The sequence below is a fragment of the Oncorhynchus mykiss genome, chromosome 8 (assembly GCF_057628025.1).
Source record: "Oncorhynchus mykiss isolate SJ-2025 chromosome 8, ASM5762802v1, whole genome shotgun sequence".
NCBI classification, from domain to species: domain Eukaryota; kingdom Metazoa; phylum Chordata; class Actinopteri; order Salmoniformes; family Salmonidae; genus Oncorhynchus; species Oncorhynchus mykiss.
The window spans coordinates 12,797,856-12,811,930 of NC_143029.1; the positions used below are offsets into that span (position 1 = coordinate 12,797,856).

The following is a 14,075-nucleotide window of genomic DNA, read 5'->3' on the forward strand; positions in this document are numbered from 1 at the left end:
GAGAAAAAGACAAGACATCTGCTTTGTTGCAGAATAAACTAAAGTGGAGAATTGTAGAGCTAGACAGATCATTCCTACAGGCATTTAGGACAAGCGCGACAGTTCTCCATAGGGGCTAGCCCAGTCAGCCGTCAACCACCTTAAGCGCCTATTGACGATAACATCTTGTAGCCAGGTGAGTTGTTTAGCGACTAGTGTTAACATTGCTCTAAAAAAGTTTAACTCTAGTCGCTGCAGTACGGTTTCAGAAACATAAGGAATATCTCATATCAAAAAACATGGTTTGATTACTACATACTATTGTAGGGTTAAAGCTCACACACCGCCTTGTTACAGAAAACAGACAAGACAGTCATCTGTGCTAATTAGTCATCTGCGTCTCCTAACATCTATGTACACAACATTGACGCCACAAACATGTTACTGAAAAATACTGTCCGCTGCAACTGTTAAGTGTACAGCAAGTGTGTAATTTGCAAGGGAAATTATTGATGCGATATGAAAGTAGTGGGATGTATGTCTTTAGAACCATACTGCAATAATAACCGAGTCACATGTAGATGGAGTATTTGGCTTCCAGCGCATATTTGCCTTTAAAACAGAACATGTAAGGCCTTTGGCGTAACATTGGCCCCCAGTAGTCCATTGGGGCATGCTCTGCTCACTTACCTCCATGTAGGTACGGTCACACAGAATCTCTCGGGAGGACCATAAGGTGTAGCTACAGGTTTTGCTTACTCTGTACACGGAGCAGTGTTGCCAACTCCTTAGTAAGGAAAGTAGCTATTGGCTGTCCTAAAAGTCGCTAGAAGTCTCTAAATGACGCCATCACCTAATTTGCATAATTGTGCATGTAATTGTGATGGACGCTGTAGGAGAGAGGGATAACGTCGTAGGAGAGACAAAAAAAAAAGTGAGTAAAAAACACCCTAAATATGTTTAGAACTACAAAGAACTTTCTTCTGTCGATTTGTGGGTTTTTTTGTCACAATTCTAACCCTCCTCCTTTATCTGGGCTTGGGACCGGGAAAAGTGACCCAAAAGAGACACTCTGGTGGAGTTACTTAGTTTTTCATTAAATGTTTTTGTTTTCTTAATTTGGTTTGGTTTTAAACCTTATGGTCCACTTAGGAGCCTACAACAAGTCACACTAAAACATGATCATTTTTAACCATAACATTTTTTACAAATTTTGTATACAATCTAAAAAAAAAGACCAAAAAGAGACCATAGAAAAAACTGTCAATGGCAATGTGAAAAGATTATGGTAACTAGTCTGGCCCTAATTCAGGTGAATTGTGTTTTTTGTCTCATTCCATTTACTAAGATGGATGGCACACCATTGCTGGACAATCTTGTCTATCTCTGCAGGGGAGTAGCCAAGGAGCTTGGCTATTTCTTCTATTTCTCCAGGGCTCTTATTGTGCTTTAGAGTTTCCTCCACATTGAAAACTGACATGTACTGCAATGCTTCGATGTTGTCTGGAGGTCTCACCCTCAACTCATTAGTGAGGGAGATGGTGAAGGCTACACAACGCTTTCGGACATTGTTTTCATCCTCAGGCGCAAGGTGGAGCTCAGCTGCCTTTGACTCAAAAAGGTAACCAAGGTACGGTTTGGGACTGATGTATCCATCTTTTGGCCCTTTGAGTACATCAACATTTGCCAGTGGATTCAGCACCCTGCTGCTCACAGACTGGATCAGGCTAACCAAGCTGTCAAGTAGCTTAAGAGGATCTACTTGCTCTCCCTCAAAAGCCTTGATGGCCAACTGTACCTCACCTAGCACTATCTTCAAAAGAGTCAGATACAATATGTTTTGAGGATCACTGTACGTGGAGTATAAACCCTCAGCCATGTAGCAGTGTTCACTGGACTTGGTGACTGTGAAATGCAGCCTAAGCTCCTCCCACTGGTCCAAAATGCGTGAAACCACGGGTTCAATGGAGAGCCAATGTGTGGCACACACCTTGGTTATCTGTACAGGTTTCTCCCCACAGTTGGTTTCATATATGGCCTTGTAGGTCTCCCTGCGCTTTGGAGACACTGAAAACCAGTTAAGTCTCTCGAACCAAGTACTCCACACTACAGAGGATGGTGTCATTGGAAGCATGACTTACAGCAAGCTGCAGAGTGGCACACACAGCGAATAAGAATCAGATATGAGGCCATACTCATCCTTCAGCACTTTATGGACCCAATTGTTAATCCCTGTCATAAGAGGCATTGCCAGTCCCTATCCCCAAGAGTTTCTCTTTAAGACATCACTTCGAGAAAAGCCACAACAGCATGGGCTATGGATTTGGCATCTCTTCCTTCCAACTCAACAAGCCCCAGAAATGTTGATACAATTGTCTGCTTGGTGTCACTAAAGTACCTTATCACAACCCCCAGGTACTTAGAAAACACTTACATTCGTGGACTCATCGAGGCTGAAACGCTGGTCACCCACATCTGCGTCCAACTTTTTCAGAAAGTATGGTGCTAGAACACCATTAATCATGTTGGTGCACTTTGTCCTGTGCATTTTGAAGTGGGTAGCAGCAGTGGAGTCTGAGAAAGCAGCTCTATATGCTTGTCCAATGTGATCACATGCCAGCATGGGACAGTGTTCAGTGATAGCTAAATGCCATGTGGCCTCAGCCTTTTTTTGCAGTCCATTTTTTTTAACCATAAATGGCAGCTTGTTTTGTCTGGAACCATTTTAAGGCTTTGCCTTTTGAGTATGTTTGAGGTGTCATGTGTTTTTTTTGCATCACTAAGTTAAGTGTAGAAATCAGCCTTACAATACAGGCAGTATGCCCGTGTATCATCTTCAATAAACAGCTTCAACCAGCCTTTGAATTCAGGGTTTGATTCTCACTACTTTCTGTATTTTTGAGCGTACAGTTTAGACTGAGACATGAGCTAGCCAGCTAGATGTTTAGCTTATGTCACAGAGAGGCACACAGTGGACAAGGTGAGTAAGTGACTGAGGCTGTGTGAGTCAAATGCAGTGATTTATTTTTGTGCAGCGATTTATTTTAGACAAAGAACATTTTACATCCTGCCTTGAATGTAAGCCAGGGCGAGATCAGCCAGCGGCGGCTTCCCGCATGCACGATTCATTTGCAGTCTGGACACGGAGGGGTGAACATCTCCTGCTCTGACTGCAGCTGGGAGGGACTGCTGCGTGAGGACTGGGCCACCTGTGAGTGCTTTGGGACGGGGGTGGGGCCCACGGCAGCACCCGCTGCTCGTTGAGAAGAGTAAGAACCTTAAGTGCTTTCACGTCAGTCTCCAATAACACTGCTAGATTTGTCACTAGTCTATTTTTTTTGAAAATATGTCGCTAGAGGGGTCTGAATACTCACTAAATATAGCAACAAAGTCGCTAAGTTGGCAACACTGACAGAGTACTCGCTCAGAGGAGAACAGAAGCAAACATGACATTGCCCATCGGGTCCATTTTCACGCTCATTCCACACAGAGTAGCCAGGCTGGGCATCAGGTTTATGACTTTCAGGTCATCTGGAAGGGTTGGCGAGGGTGTAAGCATAAGATTTCAAATACATGTACAATTACAATGCATGAATTATGAAAGAGATTCAAAGAGTCAAACTGACCGACAATAACGTCAACTTCAAACCTCCTGTAAAGGGGATACACAATCAAACAAATAATGTTCCCCAGGCATTCAGGGTTGAGGTCATCTGGAAATGGGAGTCGAAATGTTTTCAAACATTTAGTGCCTGAATATACGGTAATCTTACTTGTAGAAGGTGTCTGAACCATGCTATAGCTGTGACCTATATTTGACCAAAGGTATATCCTACAGTTCCTGTACCTTATACTTACTTATATAGCAGCACAACAGGTGACACTCATAATTGATTATCTGCCCATCAATGGTGGGCCAGACAATCACTATGCGGATTTAAAGGTGAAAACGGAAAATTCAACGATGCAGGTCAAATATTTACCGATTTGTTTTACTGAAATAAAAAACGAGGCATTAAAAATACATTTGCCACACTTAATCATAAGGCTAAAATCTCCACCAAATCCGATGCACCTCCCCTCTCGGAGATTGAAGGAAACCATTGCTTGGCTTTGGACCACAAAATCCTCGCGCCGTTTTTATTGGTGAGTTCTTGTCGGAGTAGCGGACTGCGTGATTCAGCCTGCTACACTCCCCGTCCGATCATTATTGCGGGCGCGCTCCGAGCACCAACAACGTTTCGGTTTAGGGATAATTCCTTCTGAAGCATGGGACTACTATTTATTTGGAGATGAGAATAATCGGATAATCAGTACTCGGAAAGTTATTTTAATGGAAAGAAAGGGCACAGGAACAGGTATGCTTTATGTATTATTATCATGTTGAACTTATCGGGGAGCCCATGTCGATTTGTTTGAACATGCTTGCCTAATATAGAATATAATATAATTGATTGCCTACATTGTTGTGTCTAATTGGTATTTGAGACTGTATATAGGCAAATGTAAGAGAAAAACAAGTATATCCTAAATAAAACAATTGTAGCCTATCAGGTTTAATTTGACATAAAAGTTACAGTCGCCATTCAAGACTAACCAAAATAGTCCTTTATCTGCCCCGTGTCGGATAACACTTGTCGAAATAGTTTGTTGTCCGCAAAAAAACAAGATATATTTTTCAAATAATTGCTCGATGTTAAGTCCCATTTCATCCTGTTGTCAAGTCCTATTTCTCTGGTGCTGAGGGCCTGTAATTCGATTCCCTTGGTGATAATCTAGTACTTTAGCCTGCTTGAGGAAGTGATAGGCATCGAACGGTGATTCAGTACTATCAACACACCACACACGCACTCTATTCTTATATTCTTCCCATTGATGCAAGCCATTGCATGTTGATATAAACATTGGTGGGCTCAGGGCAGAAACTTTTCATGGTGTAATATATTATTGGTTTTAAAAGCAGTCAAATGTGTCCTAGGAATGCTAATCAAGCAACCTGGTCTCAGAGCATTTCGTATTATTCAGTACTTCGATCCGAAATACACCATTTAGTATGATATGTTACGTCACGTATGGTATGTATTCATTTGTGGCTGTCCATCACTCATTTCGTATATGTTTAAAATTACAATTCATATTATATGTTATGAATTAGCAAAACGTACAATAGGTTACCCATTTTCAAAAACGTATAATATGTTACGAATTCTAGCTTTGGTGGCTAACGTTTAGCTAGGCAGGGGTACGGGTTAAGTTTAGGAGTTAGGTTAAAGGGATTAAGGTTAGGGGATGGGTTAGCTAAAATAGTTAAGGTTAGGGTTAGGGAAAGGGGTTAGCTAACATGTTAAGTAGTTAAAATGTAGTAAGTAGTTTATAAGTTTCTAATGACCTAATTAGCAGCTAAAGTTGTCCGTGATGAGATTCAAACTTGCAACCTTTGGGTTACTAGATGTTCCTGTTATACGTCTACGTCTAACCATACCAAACATAACATATCATACTATTTCAGTGTCCTGGATTTACATTTACTATGTCTAGTCTATGACACCAGGCTGATTCAAGAGGACAGATAAGTTTATACAGCAATTGACTCATTCTATATGAATTCAGTCACTTTCTGACTGTACCCTTTTTGATTTGAACAAATCCTTCCAAACATGTTTGCCCATGGGAGAAGTGGTCATAAATTAACTTTTTGGACTTGAACACCAAAACAAGATGAGGTGCTCGGAGTTCTAACATAGTCCACACTACCATGAGACATCCACGTTTTCATTACTGAAACGGTTTAGTTTGATATCATTTGAAAGCTTACCAATGGGGTTATCAAACTATTTTATAATTTACTGAATGTTTTGTAATAAACAATTATGCAAAAATACGCTATATATACAAAAGCATTTGGACACCCCTTCAAAATAGTGTATTTGGCTATTTCAGTCACACCCGTTGCTGACAGGTGTATAAAATTGAGCACACAGCCATGTAATCTTCATTTGCAAACATTAGCGGTAGAATGGCCTTACTGAAGAGCTCAGTGACTTTCCAAGTGGCACTGTCATAGGATGCCACCTGTCCAACAAATCAGTTCATCAGAATTCTGCCCTGCTAGAGCTGCCACGGTCAACTGTAAGTGCTGTTATTGTGAAGTGGAAACGTCTAGGAGCAACAACGGTTCAGCCGCGAAGTGGTAGGCCACACAAGCTCACAGAACGGGACCGCCAAGTGCTGAAGCACGTAGCGCGTAAAAATAGTCTTGGTTGCAACACTCACTACCGAGTTCTAAACTGCCTCTGGAGGCAACGTCAACACAAGAACAACTCGTCTGGAGCTTAATGAAACTGGTTTCCATGGCCGGGCAGCCACACACAAGCCTAAGATCACCATTCACAATGCCAAGCGTCGGCTGGAATGGTGTAAAGCTCACCTCCATTGGACACTGGAGCAGTGGAAACCCCTTCTATGAATCACGCTTCCCCATCTGGCAGTCCAACGGACAAATCTGGGTTTTGGCAGATGTCAGGAGAATGCTACCTGCCCCAATGCATATTGACAACTGTAAAGTTTGGTGGAGGAGGAATAATGGTCTGGGGCTAGGCCAGTGAACGGAAATATTTAATTTTTATTTGATTTGATTGTATGTTTTAATATTCAATCTACCTGCTGTGAAACTGCTCAACATTTACATTACATTCAGTCATCTAGCAGACACTCCCATCCAGAGCAACCCACAGGAGCAACCAGGGTCAAGTGCCCCACCCAGGGGCACATCAAACAGATATCCCACCAAGTCAAATCGGGGAGCCAGACCAGTAACCTATTGGCCACCGGCCCAAGCTCCCAACAGCTAGGCCACCAATCATCCAAGATCCCCCAACAGTTCCCGAGAGCTTCCCCTCAACCCTCTGAGACCCTCTAGTGCCAACTGTAACGTTTGGTGGGGGAGGAATAATGGTATGGGGCTGTTTTTCATTGTTCGGGCCATGCCCCTTCCTATCGCTTCAGCATACAATGTCATTCTAGACGATTCTGTGCTTTCAACTTTGTGGCAACAGTTTGGGGAAGGCCCTTTCCTGTTTCAGCATGATAATGCCCCCGTGCAGAAAGCAAGGTCCACACATAAATGGTTTGTCGAGATCGTTGTGGAAGATCTTGACTGGCCTACACAAAGCCCAGACCTCAACTCCATGGAACACCTTTGGGATTAATTTGAACGTCGACTCCGAACCAGGCCTAATCGCCCAAGATCAGTGCCCAATCTCACTAATGCTCCTGTGGCTGAATGGAAGCAAGTCCCCACAGCAATGTTCCAACATCTAGTGGAAAGCCTTCCCAGAATAGTGGAGGCTTTTATAGCAGCAAAGGGGGAACCAACTCCATATTAATGCCCATGATTTTAGAGCGAGATGTTCGACGAGCAGGTGTCAACATACTTTTGGTCATGTCGTGTATCTTAGACCCTATTGTACATCATCTGAGGTGTTTGTGTTGTACATTTCATGGCTGAGACAGCATATTCTTGAATACACGGTGGGTGTCATTTCAATCAGAGAAACAGAATTCATAGAATGGAGTTATCCCTTCAGACCAATGCCATTTAGATGGTACACCATTGAAATTTAATTTAAATTTGAACTTCCAATTACTACCAGAAAGATATCCACTTGAATGGAAATGTTTCAAAATGGACAGTTTCATTGAAGACCATGGATATTCCCTCTCAAGTCAACATAATCTGATGTGTGGACCTATAACCATCTTTGTGGTAGCATTTTAAAGTAGAAATTTACATTTTATTGACACTGTAGTACATTTATCAGCCAAAACATGACACCCATTCAAGAACACGCTGTGTCTCAACTGATGGTGGGTACAAACACCTCTGATGAAGCTTTTTGATAATTGATGTTAAAGGTTAAAGACATTATTATAAAAATGTTTTTTTTTTTTTTCAAGAAATTATCTAAGTGTTTGACAACCATGTTTGTAGGCTTTCAAATGATGTCAAACTCATCCGTTTATCATTTTCAGTGACATTTTCAGTGATATTTCAGACATGGATGTCTAATGGTAGGGTGCAGTGTGAAAAATGTGTGAAATATGAGCACCGTTATCTCCTAAAGGTTATGGCATTCAGGCCCTAAAAGTCACTTTCTGACCACTTCTACCATGGGAAAGCATGTATGGAAGGTTTTGTTCAAATCAAAAGGGGTGCAGTCAGAAAGTCATTGATATCACATGGAACAACCCTATTCCTTAAACTTAAAATGGGTGGTCGAATGACTATTGATAATTGGAATGTTTCTCCTCCTCATAGATGGACCCTTGAACCTTAACCTCACCGCCAGCCACCGGAGGCTGATCATCCCAAACTACATTTCCCACCAGCACTTCCCCCTCCTTGCCCATGTGGCCTATGGCTCATCATCACCAACATGGGATATGGGCAAGTCCTCCACCGATGCGGAAATGAGGAAGACCAGGTATACCTCAACGTGGGAGGTGTCCGGCACGAAGTGGCAGAGGAGACGCTGCTCCGCTTCCCCCACACACGCCTGGGCCGCCTGCTGCACTGCCGGAGTGAGGACGCCATCCTGGAGCTATGCGACGACTACAGTGCCACCGAGCGCGAGTACTACTTTGACCGCAATCCCCACATCTTCATCAGCGTGATCAACTTCTACCGCACAGGCCGCATCCACATCATGGAGGAGGTATGCGTCTTCTCCTTCAGCCAGGAGATTGAGTACTGGGGCATCCAGGAGCTCCACTTAGGGGATTGCTGCAGCAACTGGTTCCAGGAGCGCAAGGAGTACATTGAGGACCGCGACTGGGACGTCCAAAGTGACGAGGTGCAGCCGCCCAGCTTGGACTCGTCCTTCGAAGAGCTCTCAGCCATGGACAAGGACCTGGAGAAGTTCAAGGGGGCGTGGTGCGCCGAGGTGCGGAGCTACGTGTGGATTAGGCTAGAGGACCCCGGTCATTCGCTCTCATCCAAGATCATCGCTGTGGCCTCGCTGAGCGTTGTGCTCACCTCCATCGTGGCCATGTGCGTCCATAGCATGCCCGAGTTTCAGATCTTGGACGAGAACGAGAGACACATCGAGGACCCCGTACTGGCCATCCTGGAGGTGGTCTGCATCGTCTGCTTCTCGGCCGAGTTCATCATCCGATTGATCGTAGCCCCCTCCCCAAGGAAGTTCCTCAGCAACACCCTGAACATCATCGACGTGGCCTCCATCCTGCCCTTCTACATCACGCTGGCCTTTGAGACGGTGGATGATGAGAACAGCGAGGAGAACGAGAACCTGGAGAACGTGGGCAAGGTGGTGCAGGTCCTCCGGCTGATGCGCGTCTTCAGGATCCTAAAATTGGCCCGCCATTCGGTGGGTCTGCGTGCGCTTGGCGCTACTGTCCGCCATAGCTACCACGAGGTGGGCCTGCTGCTCCTCTTCTTATCTGTGGGCATCTCCATCTTCTCCGTGCTCATCTACTCGGCAGAGAAAGAGGAGGAGGACACAGAGCTGGGCACCATACCCATGGGCTGGTGGTGGGCCACCATCACCATGACCACCGTGGGCTATGGTGACACCTGCCCGGTTACGTTGCTGGGGAAGCTAGTGGCCACCCTGTGCATCCTCTGCGGCTTGCTGGTGGTTGCCTTGCCTATCACCATAATCTTTAACAAGTTCTCCAAGTACTACCAGAGGAACAAAGCCATTGAGGAGGGCCTGTGTCTGAGTCAAAAGGCGTCCGAGAGACACGACCTGGAGCTCCCTTACCATAACATCAGAGACCTCTACGCCCAGAGTCTGGGCGTGTACCCCTTCATGGGCGGCCTCGCCTTCAAGAACAGTGAGAGTAGCGGTGGGGATGATACGGACGCCTCCAGCCTACAGGACATAGAGGAGGTGTGTGACACAGACACTCTGGACAATGGGGCAGCGAAATGAAGCTTGAGGCTTTAGAAAGCTCAATACACCTCAAAGGAGCCCTTTATGGTTCTCAGGGTCAAGCTCTCCATCGTTAACTCTTAATATGTCTTCCTTTCATGACTGACTCTAGACTTTCACAACACTGTGGCCATGGGATTTTTTCTATTCTGATAAATATATCCCTGAACTGAGAGGGCACAGATGACTGACTTGGATCCCCCTTATAAAGGTTTGAATGTAATTCATCTATTAGGCCAGATATTGCAACGTTGCATGCGTATGTTAAGGAATTTGCACTATATCGTACAGATTTCTCCGCTCAAAAGTTCAGTAAAGGTTTGCATATGCAATGAAAAACTAAATTGATTTGAGAAAAAAAGAAAAGAGTGACATCAGATTCCGGGTTCGATTGATGTTTCAATCTCTGCATGAATAAAAACACATAAGACAAGTCATCAATCATGGGTAGTGGATCATTACTTTGAGACCACAGTTACTGTAGATAAAGAGAAATAAATGACCTCTCTCCAAAACCTCCCATGCTATAAGCACTGATGTACAGGTCATTTGATTAGAAAGTAATTGAGACATTGTCTTAGAGATGTATGATGGCATGCTAACTCCCTGGGTTAGGCCGTATGGACGTCATAATCAAATAAAATCAGACCTGCGAAAGCTGAATTATGTCTCTTTATTTTGACATCGATCGGAGCCTTTGCTTCATGCGTTTTAAGTCATTGATGGACTAGGAATGTACACAAATTAGTTGCGTATTCCCTTTACATTAGTGGTTACACTTAGCGGTACAGTAAATCAAACCATTTCGAACAAATCAACTTTGGGATTACATCAGAATAAAAGTCATAACACGGGTCGTAAAATCCTGTAAAAAAAAAAACAATACCCGTTCAACTCCTAGGCAGTGTTCTTGACTCCTTATACGTTTCTCTGGCTTCTTCTCACTGATTTCCTGTCATGTGTCATCTTCTCTGGAAGGATGAGCTGCTGTCCCAGTAGAACAGAAATGTGGGAAATGAGCCCAAACCACTGTAGGTTTTGGCACATTTACGTAGTAACCATTGTGGTGTTCTCCCGGCCATAAGAACAATGATATGGTGCAATGAGCAAGATAACTGGATTCCAGAAACAAAGGCTTCTGTCAAGATGTTAAGAAGCTCCTCTCCCTCAGTAGACATAGCTTTGCTGAAAATAATAATTAGGCTACATGTATTTATGTAATTAGCATGTTTTAGCTAAAGTCAATTTCAGACTTTTTAAAGTATGTGGACACATGCTTGTCAAACATCTCATTCCAAAATCATGGGCAGTAATATGGAGTTGGTCCCCACTTTGCTGCTATAACAGCCTTCACTCTTCTAGGAAGGCTTTCCACTAGATGTTTGGAACATTGCTGCGGGGACTTGCCTCCATTTAGCCACAAGAGCATTAGTGAGGTCGGGTACTGATGTTGGGCGATTAGGCCTGGCTCGCAGTCGGTGTTCCAATTCATCCCAAAGGTGTTTGATTGTTATTATAATTTTTTTATTTAACCAGGTAGGCCAGTTGAGAAAATGTTCTCATTTACAACTGCGACCTGGCCAAGATAAAGCAAAGCAGTGCGACAAAAACTACGACACAGAGTTACACATGGGATAAACAAACATACAGTCAATAACACAATAGAACAATCTGTATATAGTGTGTGCAAATGAAGTAAGGAGGTAAGGCAATAAATAGGCCAATAGTGGCGAAGTAATTACAATTTAGCAATTTACACTGGAGTGATATATGTGCAGATGAGGATGTGCAAGTAGAAATACTGGTGAGCAGAAAAACAAACAAATATGGGGATGAGGTAGGTAGTTGGTTGGATGGACTATTTACAGGTGGGCTGTGTACAGCTGCAGCGATCGGTAAGTTGCTCTGGCAGCTTACGCTTAAAGTTAGTGAGGGAGAGTCTCCAACTTCAGTTATTTTTTGCAATTCGTTCAAGTCATTGGCAGCAGGGAACTGGAAGGAAAGGCGGCCAAAGCAGGTGTTGGCTTTGGGAATGTGAAATATAGAGCGCGTGGATCGAGTGCTATAGATGACCTGGAGCCAGTGGGTTTGGCAACGAATATGTAGCGAGGACCAGCCAACGAGAGCATACAGGTCACAAAACGGATGGCACTGTGACAGACTGCATCTAATTTTCTGAGTAGAGTGTTAGAAGCCGTCCAGAACCGTCCAGAGTAGTGATGCTAGTCGGGCCGTCGGGTGCGGGCAGCGATCGGTTGAAGAGCATGCATTTTGTTTTACTAGCATTTAAGAGCAGTTGGAGGCCACGGAAGGAGTGTTGTATGGCGTTGAAGCCCGTTTGGAGGTTTGTTAACACTGTGTCCAAAGAAGGGCCAGATGTATACAGAATGGTGTCGTCTGCATAGAGGTGGATCATAGAGTCACCCGCAGCAAGAGCGACATCATTGGTATATACAGAGAAAAGAGTCGGCCCAATAATTGAGCCCTGTGGCACCCCATAGAGACTGACAGAGGTCTGGACAACAGGCCCTCCAATTTGACACACTGAACTCTATCTGAGAAGTAGTGTGTGAACCAGGCGAGGCAGTCATTAGAGAAACCAAAGATGTTGAGTCTGACGATAAGAATACAGTGATTGACAGAGTTGAAGGCCTTGTCCAGGTCGATGAAGACTGCTGCACAGTACTGTCTTTTATCGATGGCGGTTATGATATCGTTTAGGACCTTGAGCGTGGCTGAGGTGCACCCGTGACCAGCTCGGAAACCAGATTGCATAGCAGGGAAGGTACAGTGGGATTCAAAAAGGTTGGTGATCTGTTTGTTCGCTTGGCTTTTGAAGACTTTAGAAAGGCAGGATGCATATAGGTCTGTAACAGTTTGGGTCTAGAGTGTCTCCCCCTTTGATGAGGGGGATGACCGTGTCCGCTTTCCAATCTTTAGGAAACTCAGACGATACGAAAGAGAGGTTGAACAGACTAGTGATAGGGGTTGCAACAATGGCGGCGGATAATTTTAGGAAGAGAGGGTCCACATTGTCTAGCCCAGCTGATTTGTAGGGATCCAGATTTTGCAGCTCTTACAGAACATCAGCTGTCTGGATTTGGGTGAAGGGGGGGGGGGGCTTGGGCCAGTTGCTGTGGGGGGTCGGGTTCGATGGGGTTGAGGCCAGTGCTCTGTCCAAGCCAGTCAAGTTCTTCCATGCCAATCTCGATAAACCATTTCTGTATGGACCTCGCTTTGTGCACGGGGGCATTGTCATGCTGAAACAGGAAAGGGCCTTCCACAAACTGTTGCCACAAAGTTGGAAGCACAGAATCGTCTAGAATGTCATTGTATGTTGAAGCGATAGAGGGGCCTAGCCCGAACAATGAAAAACAGCGCCAGATCATTATTTCTCCTCCACCAAACTTTACAGTTGGCACTATGCATTCGTGCAGGTATCATTCTCCTGGCATCCGCCAAACCCAGATGTGTCCGTCGGACTGCCAGTTAGTGAAGCGTGATTCATCAGAATGCGTTTCCACTGCTCCAGAGTCCAATGGCAGCGAGCTTTACACCACTCCAGCCGACGCTTGGCTTTGCGTATGGTGATCTTAGGCTTGTGTGTGGCTGCTCTGCCATGGAAACCCATTTCATGAAGCTCCCGACGAACTGTTCTTGTGCTGACGTTGCTACCAGAGGCAGTTTGGAACTTGGTAGTGAGTGTTGCAACCGAGGACAGATGATTTTTACGTGCTACGCGCTTCAGCACTCGACGGTCCTGTTCTGTGAGCTTGTGTGTCCTACCACGTCGCGGCTGAGCCGTTGTTGCTCATATATGTTTCCACTTCAATAACAGCACTTACAGTTGACCAGGGCAGCTGTAGCAGGGCAGAGGTTTGACTAACTGACTTGTTGGAAAGGTGGCATCCTATGACAGTGCCATGTTGAAAGTCACTGAGCTCTTCAGTAAGGCCATTCTACTGCTAATGCTTGTCTATGGAGATTGCATGGCTGTGTGCTCGATTTTATATACCTGTCAGCAACGGGTGTGGCTGAAATAGCTGAATGCATTAATTTTAAGGGGTGTCAACATAATTTTGTATAAATAGTCTATGCTAACTTTTGGGATATTGACTTGCATTGGTTTTTGGACAAAAAAAT

The 14,075-nt window shown here is 44.5% G+C and overlaps 1 protein-coding gene and 1 long non-coding RNA gene across 2 annotated transcripts; one reads left to right on the forward strand and one right to left on the reverse strand.

Annotated features, from left to right (window-relative positions):
* Nucleotides 1-2,857: 2,857 nt before the first annotated feature.
* LOC149981394 (uncharacterized) lies at nucleotides 2,858-3,792 on the reverse strand. Its single transcript, XR_016497596.1, has 3 exons — nucleotides 3,606-3,792; nucleotides 3,354-3,510; nucleotides 2,858-3,232 (listed from the first exon to the last, which is right to left on the reverse strand). It is a non-coding gene; the product is annotated as an uncharacterized LOC149981394 (long non-coding RNA).
* A 323-nt stretch (nucleotides 3,793-4,115) lies between these two features.
* On the forward strand, nucleotides 4,116-10,595 carry LOC110529393 (delayed-rectifier potassium channel regulatory subunit KCNS3). The gene is made up of 2 exons (XM_021611549.3): nucleotides 4,116-4,337; nucleotides 8,297-10,595. Exon 2 carries the CDS (start codon nucleotides 8,415-8,417, stop codon nucleotides 9,930-9,932), a length of 1,518 nt encoding a protein of 505 aa, XP_021467224.3. The 5' UTR covers nucleotides 4,116-4,337; nucleotides 8,297-8,414; the 3' UTR covers nucleotides 9,933-10,595.
* Nucleotides 10,596-14,075: the final 3,480 nt, after the last annotated feature.